This window comes from Psittacula echo, assembly GCF_963264785.1.
Source record: "Psittacula echo genome assembly, chromosome: 2".
In the NCBI taxonomy this organism is placed as follows: domain Eukaryota; kingdom Metazoa; phylum Chordata; class Aves; order Psittaciformes; family Psittacidae; genus Psittacula; species Psittacula echo.
In genome coordinates, this window is record NC_137737.1 from 15,912,818 (window position 1) to 15,940,379 (window position 27,562).

Below are 27,562 nucleotides of genomic sequence, written 5' to 3' on the forward strand. Positions count from 1 at the left end.
CCAAGGTAAGAGGTGTCTTGAAAGTAAATTTTTGGTTAAAAAAAAAAAAACAACAAGGAACTACGTGTTCATTTTAAAAAGTGGCATCTGCTTATACAAGCATTGTAAAATTTGCAGTTGGTTGGTGTATGTATGAGGGCTGAAAACTTCCTCTGAAAGAGAGATGAAATGAAGAATCATGAATGAGTTGTTTGTATTGTATTGGAAAGATTACCTTATAGTTTATACTTGTTTGGGTTTTTTAAATCTTGAAGTAGTAGCAAGACTTGAAAGGAATGTGCTGGGCCTGGATTAAAGTTGATTGTGGTGATAAAGATTTGGATAGATCCTTTATTTCCATCTTTCCAACAAAAAAAGGTTATTTTTCCAGTCTGTCCACTTGTTCTCAGTAGACATAGTTGGTTGCTTAACATATCTAAAGTTAATGTTGTGGTGGTGCCCAGAGTTTTTATTATTTATGCAAGTCTACTTTGGCCAGTACTTACTTTTTTTTTTTGTCTTGTCAGCAGCCATGCAGCAGGTCCTGGATAACCTTACTGATCTGCCAACATCCACGGGCGCTGAAGAAATAGACCTGATTTTTCTTAAAGGAATTATGGAAAACCCTATTGTAAGATCACTTGCTAAGGTATTTAAACTTGCTGCTTCGAGTAGAATCTGGAAATACTTTAACTCTTAAATTACTGTGTTGAACACTGAGTATGGATTGGCATACTCATACATGTTAAAAATGGCCTTTATGTATGGTGCATCTTATTAAAAAACTTGAAGGTGAAGATTTGGTATAATGCAATTTCTGTGCACGCTAATGTATTTTTAGATGGAAGATTCTCGAGGAAGAAGAAAAATTCAGAGACTCCAGAAATAACGTGGTAATGTTATTTATGAAGAAAATGTCAAAATACTTGAAATTAGAAGCAGTTGGTTTTAATATAGTCTTGTGACCACTGTTGTGTGCAAAACCCATACCCTTCCTGACTTAGGATTTTTGCCAAAAATGAGACCAATAACTTTCTTTCTTCCATGGCATAAGCAAGTTTTCTTTTTGTTTTTGGCTCAAAATGACTTTCTGATCAGCCCAGTGAAATAGTCTTTCCATGCCCTATCCTGGATCTGAGAAAGTCACACTGATACCTTGTCAGCTCTCTGAGACATAGGCTATCCTTAGATTTTGTCTTGCATTATGCAAATCTTGTATTTATAGATGGTAGTCATCAATTATGAGTATGTAAGGTGATATTGTCACCACAACAGATATTTACAAAAAATCTTTGGATTCTGTAATTCAAATTACAGAAGCTGATCTTACCAGTAGGAGATGCAGTCACTATTGCTCAGAACTTATATTTTTAATCTTCATAAAAATAAGATCCTTTCATGAGGAAAACCCAGTTCACTTAAATATAGCTGTCTCTTTAATATGAATAGACATCTGAAAGCAATGCCCTCTAGGCAGGCATGAAATGCTCTGTAAAGCTAAAGGATTGTTGTGCAGCGATTTTGCTCAGTATAAAACTCTGGAAAGGAAAACCTCTCACAAAGAATTCATATAACAATTTTTAGTTCTATTTAGCTGTTCAAAAAATCGGTTGTAAGTGGAAGACATTGCATAGTAATAAACTTAGAAATAATGGAAGTGTCTCATCTGCTAGTGTGATGACTGCAGAGGGAAAGATTTGTGTACTAAATTGGCCAGAGTAAGTTAAAGCATTTTCTTTCTTAGAATTGTTTCCATCTTTGGTATCTGCTGCATAGGACATCTTTAATTTAATATTTATCATGAAGAAAAAGTTCATCGCAAAGCATTTGGTTTTTTATATCAATAATTTTTGCTTTAATGGCCAAATACAATTTTATGGAATTTAATGACTAGCAGATGTAAAAAAGTGCTTGTAATGGAAATAGGTTCTTAACTATAAACTTGCTTAATCTAGAATGCTGAAAGGTTTTAATTGTGTTCATGTGGCATGACCACACTCATATTTTCTTTTGTAATTATTTTGGAATCATACCCAAAATCTCGGTCCCAACCAGCAGAGCTAAATAAGGACAAGATCAAAATGATAGCACATTTCATGAAGTGTTTATCTTTCATATACATCCGTTTGTCCCCAGAAATTTGTAAAACTTGTTTTCCTATTAGAAGACCTAGTTTTAACAGAATAGGCAATTCTCAGGACGCTGAGATGGTCAGCTTATTTAAGCAGATTCATTTCGGACCAGGCCAGAAACGCAAATGGTTTTTATTTTCCTTTACTAGTGAGTTATTAAGACTAATCATTATGTAAAGTATTCCAAAAAAGGCTAAAAAGAATCTTGGGGAAACGTGCCATGAGCCATACAAGCTTATTTTTTTCTTTTTAGTCGTTAAAGATATACAGCCAAGCAATAAGCATAGTAGTAAGTCTATAATACTTTGCAATGCAAAATTTGGCTAATCTTTTAAAACTGTCTTAAGTTCATTTCACGCTTTTTTCTGTCTGGAGTAAAGGCATCATGGTAGAAATTACGGACTTTGTGGATATGATTCTTTCACTGTACCATTCTACTTTTCATGAGGTGGTAGAGGAAATTGTGATCACTGTAAAATGAATGATTTGCCTGTCATTTACTGGCATTTATAGAATCATAGAATAGTCTGGGTTGGAAATGGACCTCTAGAGATCATCTAGTCCAAGTCCCCTGCAGTAAGCAGGAGCACCTTCTACTACTAGATAGGCTGCTCAGAGCCCCATTCAACCTGGCCTTGCGTGTTTCCATGGATGAGGCATCTCCCACCTCTCTGGGCAACCTGTTCCCATGTTTCACCACCCTCATTGTAAAAGATGTCTTCCTTGTATCAGTCTAAATCTACCCTCTTTCAGTGTAAAACAGTTACCCCATGCTCTATTCACTACAGGCCCTACTAAAAAGTTTGTCGCCATCTTTCTTATAAGCCCCCTTCAGCCTGCAAGCTGTTGTAAGGTCTCCCTGAAGCCTTTTCTTCTCCAGGCTGAACAAGCCCAACTCTCTCAGCCTGTCTCCATGGGAGAAGGTGCTCAGCCCCCTGGTCATCTTCGTGGCCCTTGTCTGAACCCGCTCCAACAGGTCCATGTCTTTTCTGTGGTGAGATTTATGTTTGATCTTAAACTAGCCTTTAGAATTGTTATGCTCTTCTGAAAACAGTTGTTGAATTTGGAACATGTGTGACTTTTACTCAGTTTTGGTACTGAGCTGCCTTCTCAAAATTCTCATCTGGAATGTTAATTATTCTTTTGACCTCAAAACTTTTATCTTCTTTTCTGCAGTCACACTTGCTTTTAGTAGTGTAGTGTAGCCTGCAGCATACCAGGTGGGTGCCTAACCCAGATCAAGAAAGCATCTTAGGAGTAATCTATAAACATTTAGTCCAGTATTTAGGATGTCGGATTGTTGGAGGCAAAAGCCTTACTATTTGAACATTTGGCAAGTATAATAAATACTGAATGCATCAAAAGACTCAATTCAGGATCACTATTTCTGAAATGAAAAATAATGGTACTGTTAGGTATTCTTTTTTTTCTTTTCCCTTTTTCTTAATTATTCATACCATTCCATATCCTGCTACTCCAACATATCCCAAGGTTGTTCATTGTTAAACTTTCAGTTCCCCGGTATATACATGGCCTTGATTTTGGAATGGGGGGTGAGGATATTTGAATTTAGATTATATTCTGTTAGTGGTAGTATTTTAAAGAAAGTGAGTGAGAAAAAAGGTGACCCATATTCTCTAATCTTACAAAGGTTTTGCAGTTGGAATATGTTTAAAATTCAATAGGTTTGCGTTTTGACTTTCTGTAAAAGAAGTTAACTTTAATAGAAGAGTATTGTTTACTGTATGTATTATGTGCAAAATAGCATTCCCTTATTAAGGAGAATGTGTGTAGGTGCCAAGCTTCCCATGACTTTGTAATCATGGTCATTTGGTTTGTGCGTGTTGGTGTTGGGGAATGTTGGAAATGTCTCTCTCTATGTTAAGTTAGCCTCCAAGTGTTTGATCATCAGTCCTGCAGAAATACCATTTTGTAGACATGAAGTAGAATTTAATACTCAGATGATTTCAGGAAAAAAAGGTTTCTGGTTTTAGCAAAATTTTATTTTAACATGTTTTAATGCACTAATAAGAAATACATGTGCGCACATGCCTTCAAATCATAGATATGGGAAGTATAGGTACATGAATCCCACATATATTGTTATTTTTCTGTGTTTTCACATGCAAAGCAATTGTTCGTTTTTGAACTTCTTGTTGCTACGGTGTTGCACTCTTAATTGAGTGCATTGAAAATCTTAGTTATTTTTGGCCTCCTCTTGTTCCCTAATTTTATGATTACAGCACTGTAAATTTTATGATACAACACAATAAATAAGCTTTATGAGATATTTCTCTTGTTTCTCAAAGCTCCTACCTTTCAGTGAATTGAAGTATCTGCAGTGTTTAGGAAAGGATTATGTCTGCAGCAGTAGCTCTAGAAAGAGATTTAAAGCTATCACAGAATCCCAGAATGGTTGAGGTTGGAAGGCCCCTCTGGACGGCATCTGGTCCCACTCCCTTGCTCAAGCAGGGTCACCTGGAGATGGTTGTCTGGGACCATGGCCAGACAGCTTTTGGATCTCCAAGGAGGGAGACTCCAACCTGTCTGGACGAACCTGTGTCAATGCTCAGTGACCCTCACTTTGGAAAAAGCATTTCCTGATGTTCATCCAGAGCCTTCTGTGTTTCAGTTTGTGCCAACTGCATCTTGTCCTGTCACTGGGTACCACTGAAAAGAGCCTGGCTCTGTCCTCATTGCACCCTCCCCACAGGTGTTTACACATTGATGAGATCCCACCTGAGCCTTCTCTTCTCCAGGCTACACAGGCCCAGCACTCTCAGCCTTTCTAAAATGAGGTGCTCCAGTCCCTTTGCCATTTTGTGGCCCTTCACTGAACTCTCTGCAGTATGTCTAGAACTGTACACGGTACTCCAGTGTGGCCTCAAGAGTGCTGAGTAGAGCTCAACCTTCTGACAACAGCATTCTTATTGCAGCCCAGGATATTGTTAGCCACTTGCTATAGACTTTTCTTTAGCATTTCCTCTGTCTGTGCAACACTTTCCTTTAGAATTGGCTGTTTTTAAGATGTTTGAATGAGAAGACGCTGGGGTAAATGCTGCTCTAGTGGACTCTATTTTTTCTGAGCAGACCCCATAGTTCCTTTTTTGTCGTCATTCTAGAAGGTGTACTTGGACTGGGTTCTGAAGCAGAAAAGATCTGAGGTGCTGTACTTTTCAGTTGGTGTATATAGCATAAAAGTGATAGGAACTCAGGACATACAAGCATCTGTAACAGTGGCTGCTTAAAAGTTTCTTGGGTCACATAATTAAACATGCAAAATCCTTGGCAGTTATAAAAATAAAATACACGGATATATATGTGAATTTTATGGCTTCTCTGATAAAGGTTGCACCGAGAAATTATTTTAAAGGTGTAAAAATTGGAACTACTTGAAACTTATTTACAGCGTAGTCTCATATATTTAATCTTACAGGCTCATGAGCGACTGGAAGATTCTAAACTTGAGGCTGTCAGTGACAACAACCTGGAGTTGGTGAATGAAATTCTTGAAGACATCAGTCCTTTAGTAAATAAAGATGAAAATATTGCGGAATTGGTTGGAATACTCAAGGAGCCTCATTTTCAGGTGACACCTTTTTACTGTATATTTCCAACTTACTGTATCTGTGTCCACATATGAGTCTAAGAATAATAATGAGGCAAAACCTGATCTGTAGCAAACTTTAATATATGTGATTTTACTCCAAATGAAAGGCAAAGCAGAAGCCGTGTGGGGTTAAGAGTGAGCATGATTTTATTCTTTGATGTTACTTCTAGAATATCTTCACCCATTGTATTAAAATCCGCTGGAGTTTCTGTTACAAATCTTGGAGAAACATTTACTTCCTATATGACTGGTGTTCCCATAACAATTCCCTTAGCATTTCCAGGTGGGCTCAGTTCCTGGTAATGACCATTCTGCATTCCAGTTCAGCTGCTGGCATTCGTACTCGTGTGAGATGTACAGTCTGCAGAGTGAATGAGCATGATTCTTCTATGATGTGATCTGCGGTGCAGCTTGAGACTCTGCATCCCTCTCACTGTTGCTCTGCTTCAGTGGAGTTTTGACATATGCTTGTCAGAAGCAGATGTTTCTCTATAGCTGCCGTAGCTACCAGCTTCCGTACTGTCCCTTGAAGATTAGGGTTTGTAAATCCTTGGTAGATTCTGGACTTTCTAGGCAGGCTTCGGGACTTTAATATTTAGCTCTAGGTATACTATAGAAGAACATAAGCAAACCTTTTGCCAGAGTATAAATGTGCTGCTTCTGACAAACAGGTATAGAATCATAGATTTATTTATTTGTATATGGGTTTAAATACACAATTTTTTTGTAAATTTTTAGTTATGCATTATACAAACGTAACAGTGAGATGCACTACTGTTTAACATAGACACTGAAAATGCTGTCAAGCTGTGTTGTGGCCTGCTGGAAGAGGAACATTTTTAAGAGCTCAGCTTCTGAGGTGGTAGCTCTTCTCAGTGCTGATAGTTCCTTTGCCTCTTTTGAAGAGCAGTGCCTTGGTCTCCCTTGTGCTCTTATTTGCCCAGAAGGGCATCATAGCTATTGGTTCAAAGACCCTTTGGAGACTTAACTGGTAGATAAACCTGCTAATCAAGTCTTTGATCCTGTAGCAGAAATTGGTACTGGAAAGGGAAAGGACGAGTTTGGAGGAGTTTGTAGTTACAATGCAAAAAGATTGAAATTGAGGGCCAGCTGGTGCAGTGACAGATCTGACAAAGATTCATTGTGTTAAATAGAATCATAGCACTAAATGAACTAAAGCTGACAAGTCAGAGGGTGAATTGAAAGAGGAAAAAGAATTTAATAAGCGAAGTGCTGGAGTAGACTGACTTTGAAGGACACTGTAGCAATGATCTCTGGAGAGAAATGGCAAAGACCAGAAACCAACTGTGCAAAGAATCTTTGTGGTGGAGACTGGAGACTGAGATCAAATAAGAATTTTAATTAGGCTGAGTGGTCAATACTGAGGCAAACCCAGCATTCATTCCTGTTCAGTGGTCATATTAACAAGGAGGCACAATATGAAATGCACAACATGCTGCTGGTGTCAGTTGTTCCATTAGTTCAGGCTTAAGCAACTTACACGTTTAATTTGAAAGTTACAAAGTAGCTGGTGAGCAGAAGTCACAGTATTTATGCTGTTTCTTGCACATTTTTTGTTGCTTGATTTATAGAGAACATACTTGGAATTGCATACATGCTACATTAGCTTTACAGTTCTATTCTGATCTTTTGATAGTGCTTCTTAATTGCATCTTAAAGGCCCATTTAACAAATATCTCTTCTGTTTTCCTTCTCTGTCCCCAGCAGTAGGCATCTAGTGAGCGCTGTAAGGCTAGGATAAGCCAGCAGTGATACCTTCCGAAATGTGTTGTGAGAGTTTAGTGATTTGTTGCTCAGACTTCTGAGTGGGAAATAGCATCATCGACCCGTGGTGATCTGTTCCATCAGCTTGTTCAGTTGTTTTTTGAACCTCTGTGAAAATCTGGTATTCACAACATCTGCCATCAAAGTGGCTGTTTTGTTTTTGAGACTGTTTACTCTCAGTTTTACTTCATAGCCCTTTGTTCCTGTGTAGAAAGTAAATGAACAGTTTTTCCTAGCCAGCTTTTTCATGTTACTTGTGATTTCAGAGTCCTCATTGTATATGTGTGTCTGTCTCAAGTAAAAAGAAGGGAAGCAAAGCTGTATAAAGTTTTCCCAAGTCATTCACAGCAGCATGGATTTATGAAATGGTATAATTTCCACTGCATCTCCTACTCATTGCCTAAAAATTCCTGGTAGTTGGTTTGCCCTTTAACAGCTAGTGAATAGAAATAGAATAGCGTAGTTCAAGTTGGAAGTGACCTACAATGATTATCCAACTGCCTGACCATTTCAGGGCTGACCAAAAATTAAAGGATATTATTGAGGGCACTGTCCAGATGTATGTTAAACACTGACAGGTATGGGGCATCAACCACCTCTCTTGGAAGCCTGTTCCAGTGTTCGACCACCCTCTCAGGAAAGTAGAGGTACCTTTAGGCTCAGTAAACATAGAGGTGGGTTGCTTTTTAGGTTTTGTTTTGTACTGTTTACACCTCTTGAGATACCACTTCTCAGTCTGTCAGTTAATAGGTTAAATTAGGATGGTGTTTTCCCTTGCAGCCCGTGTTGAATTTCATTTGCCTTGTTCTCACTCCATTGCTCATGAGGTGCTCCTGCAGGTTACAGTCCTGCAGATTACAGTGAATAGTTTAGCAGCCTCAGCAAACCCTGTCATTTCACTTCTCATCCTCATTTCCTAGATCACTTACCTGACATGTCAGTGAATTGGCAGGTGTAGAACTGAGCCCAGATGCCTGTGGGAAATCCCCTGGTGACATGAATTTTGAAAACTAATAATACTCTATTCCTGGCCCTAATTTTTCTGTCTTTTAACCACTTGAGAGCCTTACTGCTTATCCAGTAGTAGCTTTGCTTCCTTAAAAGATTTTGATAAAGGAGTCTGTCAAAGGCCTTTTGGAAATTGATCTGTATTATCAACTGTAACTGCCTTGTCGCTATGCTTGGTGACTCTTTCAAGGAACTTAACTAGATGTGAGAAGCATGACTTTCTTTTATAAAGCATGTTGGTGCTTCCCCATGATACATTTTGTCCAATCATTCTGTTTTTATGAAAACAACTTCTCATTTGTTTAGTATCAACATCAGACTTACTGGTTCACAGTTTGTTGACTCTTCCTTGGAAACCAGTTTAAAAATTCATGTCATGATTATTGCATGCTATAAACAAGATTGCATGCTGCTTCTTTCACTATCCTGTTGGGTAAGTCATTGGTATGTAAGAAAAAGAAGCTATTTCTAGAGCTTCCTACTTAATTTGCTGCAAAATCTGGATGGAACAGAAAGAATTGGTTACAAAAGGAAAAGCCTATTTGATGGTTATATGCTGCCTTGGAGAACTAACCTAACCTTCACTCTGTCAGAATTAGAATTCATTAAAAAAAAGGTCTGAAGCAGCTTTAACTTTGGTTTTGGGGTTCTTTTTAATTATTATTTTGTAAGTGCCTGTTATGAGGCCTTTAGTCTCATTTGCAAAAACAGCAGTTTCGGCCACTGTGTACAGGCAAAAAGCAGCTATCTGCTTGCTTTTTGAAACTAGATCTTAGGTGATTCAGTTCTGAAGCCTAAAGTTAAGGTGTACTTTTGTGCTTCTATTCTCCACCTGGAAGCAGGCAGCAAACATAACTCAGGCCAAAGTAGCAGTGTTGTGATTGTTTTTATTTAACTGATACCATAGTTACGACCACTCTGGAAGAGCTTCTAGGACAATTTGCAGACCAAAATGTGGATACAATATTCTTTCTAAGGCTTGGGGAGGCTATATGTCTGTCTCTGAAAAGGAAACAGAAAATGAATTAAATACTCTAGAATTAAGTGTTACCCTTTCTTCCTCATTTGGTGCAAGGAGGCATGTTCCAAATTCTGCAAGAGAGACCTGTAAGGAAGAAAGAAAAAATACAGTGTCGCTTGTAATTATAGAAAGTGTAGCTTGCATCCTTTCTCCAGTTCAATAACTGTATAAAGAAGCCACCTTGACTTCTTTTAAAATTTTACAGATGCTATTGTGTAACTGGGTTAGAGGCTAATTCTGTATTTTCCAAATGAATGGTACCACTTTATTACAGTGTCACAGTTATAACCCACCTCAGCATACAAGTATCGAATGTGGTATACAAGTAATGACTGCAACAGTTTATCTGAATATGTAATTTAGTGCTGAAAATACTGAATTATGGAACATTGGAGAGAGGCTGGCTTCTGGAGTACAGAGCATGTATGGTTATACTGTTGTATTTGACTGACTGTTCCTCCCTTGACTCATTTCATTCCTTTTTCTTCCCTTCCACTTCTTATCCTTTTTAGTTTTAACTGAACTTCTCAGAGGTCAAAGTGTTGGAAGACGATAAGTTCTTATGAGTTTCACAGTATTTATGTCTTGTCTTCATGACAGTATGTATTAAGGGCTCACTGGCACATGCAGTGCATAGAAGGGGTATAGCAAGTCTTACCAGCCAGTAGCTGAAAAGCAGGAGAGAGGAGTGGCAAAAGACGTTGCCTTGAGAGAAGAGGGAGGAGCACTGTTTGAGTGGTTAAACCTGCAGAGGAATAATTTCTGCTGCTTATGAAAGAACTTGTTCAGTTACTTTCACCTTCCCAAGAATTATACAAGCCATTCATCCTAAGCAATAGATGCTGCTGAATCTACTTCATCTGAAAAAGAAGCCAGTATTTTCTGCTAATAGTGAGCTTTATAATGGCTCATCATACCTGTTAAGAAGTTCCATTTAGCAGAGTGATTTTAAGTTGCCTCCTGGACAGATCTTAATTTATAGGGTCATTTTCTGCACATATTCGTGCCTCCTTACCAGTCCCCCAGATTTCTCTAAGATCTTAAATGATTTCCTCACTTTTTCAGAAAAACCTTTAAAAATGTCATCTTTTCACATGTACGTTAGGGGCCTGCTGTCGATTTATTAAATTCTGATATTTAAACAGTGTTATCAAATAAGACAAGCCCATATTTAGTGCATAATGGAAGAACAGAAATATTTTAAGTACCTCTGAGGCTGGAAGTGTTACGAAAGGAGTCCTGACCATAGAGTTGTTCTGCTCTTGTGTATTTCCCCCACCCGAGCCCCCAATTTGTATTTTATTTGTTCTGATGGATCACAGAACCATTACTGTTGGGGAAATAATTATGATGTAGGGCAGACAGTGCTTCAGAACATGTAGAGATGGAGCTGAGAATCTTTTTAGGAAAAAGAGATTCTGAATTTGAACTTGGCTTCAACGCTGTAGAGAGCTTTGGATGTTTAATGGTTCTTTCTTTACTGAATTTGAATTCACAGAATCATAGAATGGTTGCTTCTTAATTATTTTTTTACCTGTCAAATAAGTATAGCCACAGAAAACTACTGTAAAGAAGTTGACAGGTTTTAAGTTTATAAATGACTTTTATGACCATATCTTGCAGAAAGGAGCCATGCTGTCTGCCACAGGACTGCATGTCTGTTGTGCAGTATCTCTTGTGATACACAGAGAGTTCTCCTAAATGTCGTGTCCTGGCAATATTGCTATTTTTATCATGAGAATCTTTCTGCAGTTACTCAGTTTTGGATAGTCAGCTGATCCTGTTTACATGTGCAGCATAGAAGAAACTTTGAACTGTTTTATGGTTGTTCATTATTCAGTCCCTGTTGTTTTGCAGATTTTGGCAGTGGTTTTATAAGTGTTCCAGCACCAGTATGAGAAAGGTCAGATGCCAGAGGAGCTCTGGAGCTGCAGGAGCACAGGATATCACTTTTACCAATACCATAAGAAAGAAACAAGTGAAGCTTATGCAACTGTATTTCTCAGATCACTCAGCCATATTCCTGAAAGAAGTACTGAGTGAGGTAAAACATTGGAGAGCAGTCCAGCAGCAGATAGAGACACATAGCCCTTGTTGCCAGGTGACTTTGTTTCAGTGTCCTTCAGGACTCTATGCTGTGACCTGGCAGGCTAGAAATAGTCTCGTAACACTGGTATGGTATCCTTGAATTTCAGAACTGAGAGTTAGGTATGGGATGGTAAGAATTTACCTATGTCTTGCTTTAAGGAAACCAATGAGCTATTTTACTTAAAGAAACCATTTTATAATTGTGGGCAGCAGTGTAGGGTCTTTGATAGTCTTTCTGTGACTCAGCTGTTGTGTAAATAGCAGGGTAAAGATTTTGTGATTGAGAGATTGTTAAGTAGTAATTGAAAGAATTTGTGCTTGTCCGTAAAACTGAGTGAATCAATAGGATCAGAATACTGAATGGGATTAGATTTAAGAACTGAAGAATCTCACAGAGCATGTTAATTTTAACAGGATGACAGAGACTGTTAGTTTAGTAGTCTGTTTTGACTGTGGATCAGATTATAATCCATAAATTATATGACCACAAAGGCAGGGAGCTCTAGAGGCATGGTTAGGTGTAAGGTTCCACAAGGAATCTATTGGTTTGTGGCCAGAAAGTTTGGGAACAACTTGTTCTAGCATGTGATTAAAAGAGAATACTGGTAGTATCATACTGGTGTATCTACCTGTTTTGTCAGTGGCACTGCGTTAAAATGTGTGCTTGATGTGAGTTGGTTTCATGTTGGAAATGTAGAAAGATAAGAAATGTTTATTGCAAACATTGGCAAATAGAGATCTGTTCTCATGGTTTCTGGATTGGATGTGTCTTGGATAACGAAGAATTCGAAATTGCTACCATCTGACAGCTGCTTGATTTAAATAAATGATTGTTTTTCATGTTTAATTTGATTTGGTTTGTCCACAGTATCAGAGCTGCCACTATAAGCAAAAGACTGTCTTTACAGTCTTAATGGCAGAGGCAGAATCAGTGAATTCTCCTTCTAACCTCAAGTTCAAGTATCAGCAGGGTCATTGTGTGATGGGCAGATGACAATGACTGTTCAGGTTTGTGATGTTTTGAGGGCTTGCATGTTGAGGTTAGCACTAAACTAATATGGTTGCATAACTTTTAGGTTGGACTGTGATATCTGTGATTGTCCCTAATTGTGTCTTCTCATTTTAGCTACTTATTTGATAGCAGTCAGTGATATGACTTAAGACTGTATCTTATCAGGTCACTGTTTGAGACAAAACTATGTTGTTTGAAGCCTAGTAGACATCTCTTCCACTTGCTTCTTTTCCTCTTTCTGCATCTGTCAGTGAGAATTCTGCACTATAGGAATCTATCTACAACTATCATAGATGGTGGCTATAGGAGTCTCTTTTCCTCTTCTAGACAGAAACTGTCTGATATTGCTTTACCTGTATGTATTGTCTTATAAATATTTTCTTTAAATTTTAAAGTATCTCTTACGAAAAAATCAAGTCTAAATTGCGTTGTTTTCCAAAGATATTTTGGATTATTTGGATCTCCTCCTTTTGCTTTGTATTTATGTATAGGGACTGGGGAAAACACCATTAACTACAAGGGCTGAGTTCTTGTCTTCCAGAAAGTGAATTCTGTCAACTTGGATTCATTTGGTGCTAGAATTCTGCCTTGGCTTTATGCAAGCAGAAAAAACTCATTCTGCAGATTGCTAGAAATCCTTGCATACCTGTAATTATCCAAATTACTGTGGAGGAAAATTTTATTACATTAAGCACAAGTATCTAATGATGAGTTATCTTCATTTTTTTTGCAGAAGGTTGTTCGTTTACTTTAACCATTTGCAGATACTGTCTCATTAGGTGGAAAGCTATTTTAGATACTCCTTTTTCAGTCTTCTCTGCAAGATCACATATTCCTCCCAAATTCACTGCATTTCTTCTATGCTTCCTTAAGAAGAAGCATTCGTATTTCCAAAAGAGAGCCTATTTACCAAGATAATAGGCTTATCAGTCCATGTGAGTACTTGTATGTCAATTTTTGCTCCATTCCATGTGAACTAAGAGTTTTATGGTCTGATCCCAAAAGTGCAGACTCAGTGGTTATTCAGCACTAAATCCTTTTGGAAATGGTTATATCATGGTTTAAAAAAAAGTTTTTTTTTCTGTTCCTTTGCAGTCACTCTTAGAAGCACATGATATTGTGGCTTCAAAATGTTATGATTCCCCTCCTTCTAGCCCAGAAGTCAATAATTCTTCAGTGAACAACCAGATTGTTCCAGTAGATGCTATTCGTATCCTTGGAATTCACAAAAGAGCAGGAGAACCGCTGGTAAGTCACTGAAGATATGTGTGTCTTGAAAGTCTGAGTGAAAATGTTTTCATGTGCCTGATTTCTAGCATTATGTTTTAATTGTTTCCATTATTATGTTGTGTAATTTAATGGGTGATAAGATCATTATTGAGAGGTTGATGCAAGACTATATTTGTTCTTTTTAAGAAATTATGGGATGGTGAACAAGCAGTCACAAGGCTGAATGACTTGCTAGCATGACTGACTAACACAGAGTCCCTTTTGGTCCTGGTACAAAATGACAGGATTGCATGTAGTAAAGAAGAGTTCAGTCATCTGAAAAGCTTGTTTGAAAGCCCTTTTGTGTCACCTGATGCTTATCTGTGTATTAGGCACTCTTACACTGTAGTAACTGTTACTGTCTTGTTGTATTGGGGTAGGTAGAAAATCACATGGTTTTCTTGAGATAATGGTAAAATGAAATTCAAATGGTGGTAAACTAGCTGTCACATACCTCTTTCAGGGTGTTACATTTAGAGTTGAGAACAATGATCTGGTAATAGCACGAATTCTACATGGTGGAATGATAGATCGACAAGGTCTTCTGCATGTAGGTGACATTATTAAAGAGGTGAATGGCCATGAGGTTGGAAACAATCCGAAAGAATTGCAGGAACTGCTGAAAAATATTAGTGGCAGTGTCACTCTGAAGATTCTCCCCAGCTACAGAGACACTGTTATTCCTCAACAGGTCAGTAGCACATTTCTAAAGTTCCTGTCAAAAGATTATTTTTAGATCTTTTGATTATTTTATGTATTTAATCCTGGCAAGAAGTCTAAACTGTGTATACCTGTATTCACCTTTAATTACATTTTGGAAGTGAGTTTACGCTGTAGACTAATACCACACCTAATATCCCTGCATAAAAAAACTTTATTAGTATCTAAAATTGATGAGCATTTGTATACTACATATAAATCGTGTTTCTTTGACATCCAGTGACCTCTGCTGATCTAGCCACAATCACACTGAACATGCAGTGAACTGCATGTGTTTATAACATGGTCAGTGTCCAAGTAATCTCTTTCATATAGTATTCAGGAACATACTGAATTCAACAGCTGAGCTTGAACTCCCCAACTTAAGTAGGAGTTTGGATGGTGGCAATTCCTTATCCTTCTGTTGTTGCTGTAGATTTCTCCACTGCAGAGGTGACTTGTTCCTCCAAAACAAGTCCTCTAAGCCTCTGAAACATCTTATAAGACACTCCTTCGAGTAGTGGATCTAGTGCTTGTGTGACTGTAACAGACTATGCCAGCACTAAGTAGATGCTGAGGGAATATGCTGTATTCGAAGCAGGTGCACTGCTTCCTTTGTTCCCCAGCCTGGTAGGAAAAAGTCAAAAGATGTTTCCAGTCTATTGATGCAACTTGATTATTTCTTCGTCTGCGTCAAATTTGAGTCTTAAGCAGTCACATATCTTGCTTGGTTTAAAACACTGATATAATGGCCAAATTAATTCTTAAGATTCCACAAGCCTTGAATACAGTGCTAACATTCTGAGAGTTTTTTTAATATTTTTAAGTAATTTAAAGTCAGAATACTAATTTAGTTGTATATACTGAGATGCAGAAATGAGTGTTTTGGAATACACTGTCCAAATAGAACAGTTGGGGGTTTTATTTTTATCATGAAGCTCTTTCATCCAAGGCTTGCACTGCTGATTATTCTACTCTCTCAGCCGGTATGTGCCATTTTTTTCCACAGATTGTATTTTACTTGCCAAATGCAACTTTGATCATGTCTAACTGTAGGTAAAGACATTATTTCAGTTTAACAAAGAAATCAGAATGCATTTTATAATGTTTAAGCTTTGTAAATTTTTACCCATTTCAGGTTTTTGTGAAGTGTCATTTTGATTATAATCCATATAATGACAACCTCATCCCATGCAAAGAAGCAGGCTTGAAATTTTCTAAAGGAGAAATTCTTCAGATTGTAAACCGGGAAGATCCAAATTGGTGGCAGGTTTGTAAAAAGATTAAAAAATAAAATAAGAAACCCCTAAAATCTTCAGTAGTTGCTGTAATAGTAAACTCTTTAAATGATGATTTGCTTCCCTTTAAAACTAGATATAAGAAAAAATACTTACATTGCAATCCAATTTCAAGGTAATATCAAGGTATTAACAGTTGAAATACTAGAGAAAATTGAACGGTATAAATTGTAACACTCATTTTGCTATTACTGCTATTTATTTCTCTTTGTTCATGTATCAAAAGCCTAGACATTCCACAGTTGGTTTTAAGTGGATAATTTCTAGCTAAAAGTGTTAGGTTGACTATGTTAATTGTAGTAAGCCTTCCCTGACATTGACAGAACCCCTTCCTGAGTGCTCAGAGTTGAGGAGAGAGAGGGAAATTAACCCTGTGGATTTGAAGAGGGGTGAGAATAGCTATTTGGAGAAGCTGTACCTTTTATTTCTACAGTGGTGGTCAGTGTATGTGAGCTGTAACATGCATGTTCATAATCAAAAATGTTTGGCACTATTTCAAATATTAACAGTTCATCCTGCTTTAAGGTTGTGCTTCCTCATTCAATCCTTCAGTAGAAATGTAATCTAGTATTTATGCTGGTTTTATTTTTTCCAAGACACTATACATACAATTAAACATCATCAGTGCCATTGAAAGTGGGATGAGTGAACCTTTGACACTCTTCTCAACCAAGATACTCAGAATTGCAAGTGGCAGTGGCAATCTAGGCAAAGTTTAGCATTACTCATTTCCCTTTCTACCCCTTAATTGCTCACCCTTTGCTAGATAACAAGCCAAATGTTACTTGAGAGCAATAGATGTATGACTTCTTTAAGAGCTACAAAAATATCTGAATATACATCAACAACTGTTGCTGAATTCTGTTGATTGTCAGTGACGGTAACAACAGAAAGACTAAGAAGTATGAGGGAAGGCAAAAAATTTCTTACTGCCAAGTTCATTAGTTTCAATTAACTCTGTAGTAGTTTGACATTTAGCTTGCATGCTGTGTTCTGTATTGCTTTTCAAGTCCTCCAGTTGTAACTTGTGGGAGCCCACGAGAAATAAATACTCTATGGGTAGCAAACATGAAATGTGTTAAACCAGTATAGTGTGTTGCAAGTCCTGCTATGCAGATTGCGCCACTGGAGAGAAAAAAAATCGTTTTTCCTTGTGTTTTCTAGAAATGCCAGACTGTTACTGAACACTTGCTAACTGTAAAATATCAGTCAGTCGTAGGTAAAAGGAAACTGTTCCTGATAGCAAGAGGCAGGCTGACCAGTTATGGAGGAGAAAAGTGTACATTTCATAATTGTGTGTTTGTATGTGTTAAGCTTGCTGAGAATTGAGCTAGCCATGAAATTACTTTGTACAGAATTTTAGCCAAACATTCATTACTAGGAATACTTCAGTTACTAAGATTTTAATTCTCTAGTTAGTGCAAAAAGCTTAAGGCCTGATTAGGCGTGTATTAATGACATTGACTGTTTGTGAAATGACCGTTAATAAGCTGCACTGCTCCTGTTTGGAGCAGCTCAAGAGTACAAAATAAGTCTACAGTGTACTAGAAAGTCTTGGGGTTTGTCACTTGAGAATTCAATATCTGGAGAATTCCATTTTGATGCCAAAGGTTTATGGCTATAGGAGCTTACTAACTTAATGGAACCAGTAATGAAATGTATCTATTTTATTTGTTTACTGAATTTTAATACTCAATAGGAGAACACTGTTACTGTAAGACAGAATTTTAATACTCAAATCTGAGTTTTTATATTTTCCAAGTCTCAGTAGTAAATGTATAGATACCATCTTTGGGAAACATTGGAAGTGTGAAAGTCAGACATCACTATGTCAATGAGAAATATGCTTCTCCCAGCTTACCGGTGATTTTTCTTGTTTTCCCCCAGGCTAGTCATGTCAAAGAAGGAGGAAGCGCAGGGCTTATTCCCAGCCAGTTCCTGGAAGAGAAGAGAAAGGCCTTTGTGAGGAGGGACTGGGATAATTCAGGTGAGATTTAATGAATTTCAGGGGTAGATTTTGCTCCATCTGTTATGCTTTTTCTGCCTTCATAGAGACTAGAAAACTGCTGTGTGAGAATACACAGAATGTTGCGAAATGTTAATTATTGAATTTTGGCTTTGACTGAAGGACAAAAGCTGAAGTCTATGCTTAATCTTCATAGATACATGAATCAATTTTACCACTTGCTGATGAAAAGCTAAGTTAGGTGGGAAAGGCAATTTTTATTATTTTTTTAAAAGCTCTTTATTCTGTTTTTGTAGCATAACCTGAAAGTTAATAAATTAAACATGCTTGACAGATTTTTCTGCTGGTATTTACAAAGCTTTCTAAGAAAATTTATTTGTTCTATCTTCAATTCTTACTATACCATTTGATGTGAATGAAAATACATGTGATCTCCTGCCCTAGAATATATAAAAATCTAAACTAGTCCTTGTACATTTAATTAATCTAATCCTGCATATGTTCATGTAAATAAGCTTTGGAAAAAGACATTCAGCTAAAATTATGAGTTTGTCTCCTTTTTTTATTTCTAGGGCCTTTCTGTGGAACAATAAGCAGCAAAAAAAAGAAAAAGATGATGTATCTCACTACAAGAAATGCAGGTATCTCTTAATATTACATAGACATCAGAGTACTTTAGCCTTCTGAACTTGCAGAGTCTAGAGGATCCAAAGCTGAAAGAATTGCAGTAAAGTATTTGATTATAAATTTGTTTGATAGATAGTTTTTATGATTTAAAAGCAGTAATGACCAGTGAGGATATGATGGTGCTGAGTATACCTTTTGGTAGGTGAGGGTCAGAAAAGAAATGTGTGTTACAAAGAGGAAAAAAAAGTGAAAGGTTTGCTGCCAGTAGGTTGAGGGAATGTGATCCTTCCTCTCTACTCAGCACTGATGAGGCCACACCTCACATGGTCTGAGCTCCTCCTCAATGCAAGAGAAATATGGATGTACAAAGATTATGAAGGGACTGGAGAGGCTGGAAGAGCTGGGCCTGTTCAGCCTGGAAAAGGCTCAGGGGGATCTCATCAGTGGGTATAAATACCTGAAGTGAGGGTGCAAAGAGGACATAGCTAGGCTCTTTTCAGAGAAGTCCAGTGACAGGACCAGAGGCAACAAGCAGCAACACAGGATAATCCCTCTGAACATCAAGAAACACTTTTTCCACTGGGATGGTGACTGGATTTGCCCAGAGAGGTTGTTGTGACTCCCTCTATTGAAGATAATTGACAGCTGCCTGGACATGGTCCTGAGTGTCATTTCCAGGTAGCCCTACTTGAGCAGTGGGTTGGACCAGATGCCATCCAGAGATACCTTCCAACCTTAAGAATTCTGTGATGCTGTGAAACCTCACTAATAGTTAATCAGTTTTCCCATTGTGGTCAATCTCAGATTTTGTCACTGGAAGTAAAAGTAATAATGTGACTTACGCTGTCCATGAAAGGGTAACTATTTTATTCCCATGCCAATGTAAAGTAAGAAAGCTTGCGTCAGAATTAATGCCCTTGGAATACTATTTATATTCACATATGGTCTGTTTATATATAGCGTGACTGCTTAATTTTTTTCTTACAGTACTGTCTGGGTGTTAACTGGTTTTGTACATTTCTCAATGCAGAATTTGATCGTCATGAAATCCAGATCTATGAGGAAGTAGCCAAAATGCCTCCTTTTCAGAGGAAAACGTTGGTCTTAATTGGGGCCCAAGGAGTGGGGCGAAGAAGTTTGAAGAACAGGTTTATAGTACTGAATCCTACTAGGTTTGGAACCACAGTGCCATGTAAGTTGCCAGCACTTCTATCGTAGTATCGTACTATGAGTCTCTGATTATCTGGAAAATACCTGATGTTTATCCCAGTGATTCAGGGTAGGAGAAATTTTGTCAGAATATAAAAATTATGTAGCATGGGAAAACAAAAGGTTCTTCATCTTCTCAGGCAACAGAACTAACATATGATGACAGTGAAAATATTTGTCACTACCAGTTAAATGTTGCTGATGGTGCAGTAAAACAACTTTGTATGTGCAGTGTTTCAGTCTGCTAGGTTTCTTCAGTGCTGGTCACCATCAGTTACTGAGAGGATTCTAGAAGTTCCTAACACTCTTCTGTAATGAACAGCCGGTGGAGTTTCTCAGGTGTGCCGTGGAGTTTTCCATCTGTAGAAGCATCCTTGGCATTATAAATTGTTTCTTTAGTATCAGAAATGTAGGGAAAAGCAACACACTTCCAATAAAACTGAAGCGTGTGTGATCTCCAAGATTTGTATGATACTATTATGTCTTAATACATCTAGCCTCAAGCCCACGGTCTTTCTTTTTTTTTTCTCTCCCTATCAACTTCAGAAAAAACCCTCCTCTCTTACTGAAGCGTTGTTTTCTTGCTTTCTTTCCAGAGGGTTACTTTGCTGATTCACAAGATCTTTATTTCTTTAATGCCCCCTCCTGTTTGCTGTCCAGAGACGTCCACCCAAGCCTCATTATTATTCTCCTCCTTCCAGCTGCTTTTCAGCATTTCAAACCCACTCTTTTCCCTTCAGTTCTCAGTGGGCAACAAGTAGATCTGATAATAGGGGGAGGAGGGAGAGGTCTGAAAGATATACTGTGCGACATGAGAGAACCGGTCTCTCTCATTTGCTGAATCTTTAATGCCAAAACTGGCACTTAGAATTGCTATGTGTAACTGACAACAAGGCTGACTTCTAAGTGTTAATTTTGTAAAAGAAATCCTCCTCTGGGAATCTCATTATTTCATACTGGCAAAATAGGAAGAAACTTTTCATTACTTATAAAATTCCTTATTCCCTTTTTAGAAAGCCCTCAGAATTATTGTTTTCCCTAAAATACTATATAGATATTTAAATATATGTAAGTAAAGCAACACAGTGTTAGAATGCTTTTACTTGGAGCTCTTGAGCACCCTTCAAAGGCATTAAAAAAAATTTCAACTTAGCAATCTGACAATCTAATCATGCACATGCAGTACACAGTTTATTGTATATGGAGTCTTCGCTATATATATCCTCTCTCTGTCTTTCTCCTCCCATATATATATGTTATATCTAAATATATATATACTGTTGTATGCTATAAACTGTTAAAGCTCATTCTTCAAAATTTGTCTCAAACTGCTATGATTTTTTAATTGTATTAACCATTCCAGTATTAATCTTTGTGTAGAATCTTGGCTAAAGCCTAGATGTTCTAGTAATATGTTTATTGCTTTATTGCTAGCAGCTTCAGAAGATCATTTCACCCAAGTTCTCAATAATAACAAAGTTGATAGGAATTACTGGAAGGGGGCAAATGCTTTCCACTTGTATCACCAAGTTGCACCAAGTGATGATTGTCACCTCGTGATGATACAAGTATTACAAAGGGAACCACTCACTGAAGCACTTAATATATTTTAGAGTTCAAATCTGATTAAATGCAAAGAATGGATAAATAATATGGTGTTAGGACAGTGAAGTCGGTAATAACCTGATACTTCTATTTTATTTACTTTATTTTCACTTTCTTGCTTAAATAATGCCTGCACTGCACAGTATGGCTAATACCTAAGAGAGCTGCTAATGTTTTACTTCAAAATTGGCTTTAATCTCTGCAGTGAATTCACCTTCCTTCAAAGGGAAAGTTGTCCCGGAAAACAACATTAGCTGGCCTCCATTCATTTTCTGCTGCAGTGTCTGAGTTTCTTCTGATATTTAAGTTAACTTTCTTTATAGCTAGCTCAGGTAATTCTGCCCTGAGTAACAGGGCAAATACAGCGAGCAAAGTATTGCTGAGGCTTGGGGGGCAGGACAGTGCAGATTTTGATGTGTGCTCAGTTATTTTCAGAAGCATATTTGGCATTTGAGAGTTAAACTTTCATTTGATTCGAAGTCACTTTAATATTATATTAAGTGAATAATTAAAAAGATGACATTAATGAGTACTGTATATGGTGTGAAGGAGTAATACAAAGGAAATAGGCAAATGGTAAGCAACATATAGGAAAGAAGAGAAATAAAGGGAACAGGAGGGGCTGTGCTCAGTTTTGAAACTTACATTAGAATAATTAATTGTATATGGAACAATTATAATTGTATGTTAATATGTATTTTACTTTCCCTCACAGGCAATTCAGCCTCATATTTGTATTCCAAATGCAAAAAGAAATTCAATTTGTATTTTAAATTTGTTGTTTAGTTACCTCACGAAAGCCCAGAGATGATGAAAAAGATGGGCAAGCGTACAGATTCGTGTCACGAGCTGAAATGGAGATGGATATTAAAGCTGGCAGATATTTAGAGCATGGAGAATATGAAGGAAATCTTTATGGCACCAAAATTGATTCCATCCTTGAAGTTGTTCAGACAGGAAGAACCTGCATCTTGGATGTGAATCCACAGGTATATCGTTCATAATGCTACTCTAGAAGTGTAGGAGTATAATGTTGAAGTGGTGTGCCTTTGAATTTGAAGTCGTCTTATGTGGTTTGAAGATTACAGTATCAACTGGATTCTTGCGTTTGTGGCACTTAGTTGGAATGAGTTAGATGGAAAGAAGCCAACAAGGATTCTGCGTAGAAGGGGAAGCTTACAGAGTCATAAATAATCTTTTTAGCCAAGGAAAGAATGATGTTGAGCATTTCAAAAAGCAATGTAGGAGTTTCTGAAATAGGAATCTTCACTTACGTGTTTCTGCCTATTGTAACAGACTAGTTCTGCAGTGCCCCTTAAGTAACGGTGACATGTGGTGAGTCATTCTCAGACTTTGGGATTTTTTTTAATTCTTCTTTGCTTCTAGGCCCTGAAAATACTGAGGACTTCTGAATTCATGCCCTATGTGGTGTTTATTGCTGCTCCGGAGTTGGAGACTCTGCGTGCTATGCACAAGGCTGTGGTAGATGCTGGAATTACAACCAAACTTCTCACTGTAAGCAGATTACTTCACATTTAGTTTGCTCTGAACAGGATGTTCTGATATTATTATTTTTGGATTTTACCTTTCATTTGAGATAGAATTTGTTCTGCAATGAATGTCTTTAAGAAAAGTAAGGCAAGGCTTTTTGCTGATTACTTAGTAGAAGTTAATCAAGTACTATGTGTAAAGCAGATTGCTTCTTTCTTAAAAATAGACCTCTTACAGAAAAGCGTTGATTACACAAATTACTCATAATGTGTTCTTTGTGAAGTGTCACCTTTGATTATTTGCAGCAAATGGGAGATATTTGATGGTGGGAGTTGTTCTTTTATGTAAATGTCTGTCCTTTACTTTCCACATCTTTTCCCCAAAAAAAGTTTTCTTTGGGTTTGTCTTGTAATATAAGTGTGCTTTAAAAATGGAATCTGTAATCCTTAGGAAAGATACTGCAGCCTATGTAAAGAAAACAAACACACACAAACAAAAACCAAACCAACAAACAACAGAACGCAACTAGGCCTTGTTTCCACTGCCGCAGCAGCACATGCTGCACTGAGAATGCCTGAGAGCTGCTGGAATAGGAAGTGTTGAACAGCTTCTCTTCCCTTTAAGTTCCTTGGATTTGTTATATAAAGTGAAGTGGCATGTTTTATTCCTTAGATCTTCTCTCCTTTTCTGAGACACCGTGTGTAGTAGAGAGAAATGAGACATGCTTCCTCAGTGCAGCAAATTATAAATCCTCTATATGGACGTGAACTTTACCAGCTGCAGGACCAAAGCAAAAAAGCCAGATTGAGCAGTTAAGGAGTAGTACAGCTTCCCCAGCTGAGAAAAGCCATGGTTAGCTGGCAACTCACAACAATATTGCTGCAGCTTAGTAACAATATCTTGTATAATGCTGACAATGCATTCAGAGCAATAAAACCAAGCTGGGGGTTTAATTTCCACTAAATGAATATGGGATTTTTAGTCTTCTTTATTTCTTTTTTTTTTTTTTTTTCTTAATTTCTTCTTTCCTTCTTTTCAAACCTGTGAGATCCCATTCTCTTAACCACATCAGAGATTGTCACTCCTAGTTGTGGATTCTGGCAATTACAGATTCTAGTATTTATGTGGATGCTCTGCCTTTCCTCCTCTCTGCTCCGTATGAACCCTGAATTTTGCAATGCATCTACAAGAACGATGATAGAGGGCTGGAGCACCTCTGCTATGGAGACAGGCTGAGAGAGTTGGCATGGTTCAGTCTGGAGAAGAGAAGGCTCCAAGGAGACCTTAGAGAAAATTCTGGTACCTAAAAGGGGCCTACAAGAGATATGGAGAGGGGCTTTTTATAGGAGCATGTAGTGATAGTACAAGGGGGAATGGTTTTAAACTGACAGAGGGTAGGTTTAGATTAGACATTAGGAAGAAGCTCTTTACTGTGAGGGTGGTGAGGCGCTGGCACAGGGTGCCCAGAGAAGCTGTGGCTGCCCCATCCCTGGCAGTGTTCAAGGCCAGGTTGGACAGGGTTTTGAGCAACCTGCTGTAGTGAAAGGTGTCCCTGCCCGTGGCAGGGTGTTGGAACTGGATGATTTTTGAGGTTCCTTCCAAACCAAACTGTTCTGTGATTCTGTGTTAAGAAGGCAAGGTTAAAACTGTCCAGACAAGTATAAAAAATAATTCCCTACACTTCCTAATATTTGATTCCCTAAGGCACATGCTTGCCTCTCTTTTACTTGTCCTTATGAATAATAAAGAGTATAGTTACATTTTAAATGTACATTTATGTATCTTTATGCATTCTAGATTGTATCTGTACTCATATATATAAAGAGTAGGATTTCCCATTTCATCTTCGTGTACTTCCTGAACAAGTGAAAAACAAATGTCATTTGTATTATTATGTTAAGTATATGTTATTACATTAAGTATTATGTTCTGCTTGCTAGTGGATCTGTCTACATTATTTCTAGCATCCTAAACTATTCTATTGCAAAAATTGTGGCTGTTGCGATGATACATTTGCTCATCTCCTTCATTTACTGGGAAGGAGAGGCTATTCAGAAGCTTACTTTTTCATTTTGCCTTTTCTGTTTACAACTGTATCAGGACATGAACATTTTAAAAGAAATACTGTCAAGGGGACAAATCTCAGAACAGCTTAGGAAAAAATGGCTTTTGTGCAGAGGTGGAGAGGGATTTTCTAAGAATGTAGGACTAATGGAACATAAAAAAGTGTTCAGTGACAGCACTTCATGAAGGCTTTGTAATGTAGGGATATAAATTCCCTATGTATTTTGTAGCTCATATCAGAACTTAATGCAGCAGTAGTTCACAAATCAGGATCTGACATCAGGTGAGCAAGGCTGAAATGTAGCCTCTAAAAGCAATAAGTATCCTGGAGATTTTTTCTACTAGAAATGTATCTTTCATTGTCTTTTAACTTCCCACTAATTTAAATTCTTGACCTTTTTTGTGCTTTCTGTGGAAATAAAATGCACAAATATATTTACATAAGTGATTGACTCAGTCATTCCTAAAGCATCGCTTTCATTCTGATTGGAATGTCAGTTGCAGATACAAACTGATGGGCATTGGTTCATGTGTGTCTATTGATGTTCTAAAGAATTGCCAGATTTGCAAACATTTGGTTGTCATATTTAACATTATTGGCACAGCTCATAACTTTTTCAACCCTTTCAATATGTTTTAGCTGAAGTTCTATGTGGATTTACTGTAAATGAAAACATTATTTTTTAAATATATTCTTTAAGTAGTTAGTTATAGGTAATGAAGGGATACTTCTTGCATGTTTATAAGGATTCACCAAGGTTTATGTTCTCAGTAACTTGTAAAACCTACTTGATGATCCTGGAGGTCTTTTCCAACTTGGGTGAATTCTCTGATCTCTTCACCAGGACACTGATTTGAAGAAAACAGTGGATGAAAGTGCACGGATCCAGAGAGCATACAACCACTATTTTGATCTGACCATTGTAAATGACAACCTAGACAAAGCCTTCGAGAAGCTGCAGACTGCTATCGAGAGGCTGAGGCTGGAACCGCAGTGGGTCCCAATTAGTTGGGTATATTGAGGTTTCCCAGGAGGAGCTCAAGTAACAAATTCAGCTGCAGCAAGACGCTGATGTGACGTTGTGTAGATACTGGCGATGACTACGGCACCTGTGCATTTTTACTCTGTGTATATTCCAAAGTACACTGTTCTGAATTTTTATAGAAATGCTGAAGGGAAAGTGTACTTAAATATGTAATTTATTTTAATTTTTCTAACTTTTTACAGGTAACCTTTCTATTCATATCACATGAAGGAAATGCGTTTAAGCATTTTTCTATGTTTTGATTTCATACCTTTGCCTTTTTCATCTAAGAAACTTTCAGTCATTCACTTCAACACTTACATCTTGGTCTTACATTTTCACTGTGATTAAAAAAGATACTTGAAATAATATTTTGTAAACCTTGTTAACGTCAGTGTTCAACCAGTCAAAAGTCTATAGCTGTTATTAGGAAAGAACTCTTAATTTCTTTCCTTTTTTTTTTTTCCTTATAAAATAATAACTTCATGGGAGCAGAATGTTAAGTATTAAAAGCAGCAACAAACACACAGCTCCATTGCTCCAGCTTCTTTCCACTTAATGTTGGTGCATTCTTGATGTTTCACAAATTCTTTGTGTCTCTTGATTTCAGCAACTGTTGTGTGGGTTCCCTTACACGTGTCTCTTCAAATAACGTAAAGCAATACCTTGCATGCTGCTTATGAGGCTGTTTTGGAGAGCCAATCTGTTAGCCTGTTATGGCTGAAGGACTGACGTTAGAAAGCTGGTACACAGGGTAACTCCATGCAATTGGAATAATGGGGAAGTAGCCTGGGAGAGAACTTGGTAACGTGGAGCCTTGTAGAATGAAGCTTAACATTTAGGAGTATTCATTCACATTGTGACAACACATTGCTTAAAAAAAAGGAAAAAAAAAAGGGGCATTTTCTTTCCTTAGGGCATTGTTTGATATTTGTATGGTGATCTTTGGCTTAATTTTCTGTGCTAGCTAGCTGGGTTCTGTATTTTGGAATATTTGTATGTGATCAACTGCTGTATTTTTAGGAGCGTGATGTAGTAGAGTTTCTGTGCTTTCTGTTGCATTGGTTTTAATTGCATTTTTAATGAGCTAGTTTGTGAATTGGAAGCTTACTGCTAAAAAGCAATGATGTTGTTTGTACCTTTTTGTTTTACAACATACTTCCTTTTGTTAATGACAGTTCTTCCCTTAGTAGGCTCATTGATATAATTCGCATTAGGTTCAAGTTCATTGATCAAAACTTATGCTGATGTAAATTTCTGCTTAATAAGAACAAAATGAAAATGCAGCTCCTTGCTAAGACTAGCTCTTTTTGTGACCCTATTTTATACTGTAATGTCAGCTGTTGTATATAGTAACATTCACCATCACTTACCAGATTAGGTGTCTGAACTGAAGTCATCTGTTTTAATTTATCTTCCATCTGGTGACAGGCACCTGGCTTCTGACTTCTTTCTCAACACCAAAGTGTGACATGGAATGTTATTGAAAGGCAACTTCATCAGAACTATTTCTGAAGGAAAAGAGGCTTAGACATTGTAAAGCAGTGTTGCTTCCTGGGGCTCTTCAAGACTTATGTGCACAAGGAAAAGAAAAATGGAGTTGATGCAGTATTGGAGAAGTGTAAATCTCAAACACCCCTCTGAACAAACACCCATATACTACAGGTGATTTTT

The 27,562-nt window shown here is 37.5% G+C and overlaps 1 protein-coding gene across 1 annotated transcript; it reads left to right on the top strand.

The window, feature by feature from the left end:
* Window positions 1-390: 390 nt before the first annotated feature.
* On the top strand, window positions 391-25,885 carry PALS2 (protein associated with LIN7 2, MAGUK p55 family member; the record flags this gene model as incomplete). The annotated part of the gene is made up of 11 exons (XM_080611193.1): window positions 391-628; window positions 5,548-5,700; window positions 13,731-13,883; window positions 14,368-14,595; window positions 15,742-15,873; window positions 17,789-17,888; window positions 18,440-18,508; window positions 19,525-19,686; window positions 22,095-22,297; window positions 22,695-22,823; window positions 25,709-25,885. The coding sequence occupies exons 1-11, from the start codon at window positions 425-427 to the stop codon at window positions 25,883-25,885; spliced, it is 1,710 nt and encodes a 569-aa protein (XP_080467319.1). The 5' UTR covers window positions 391-424.
* Between the last annotated feature and the right edge of the window lie 1,677 nt (window positions 25,886-27,562).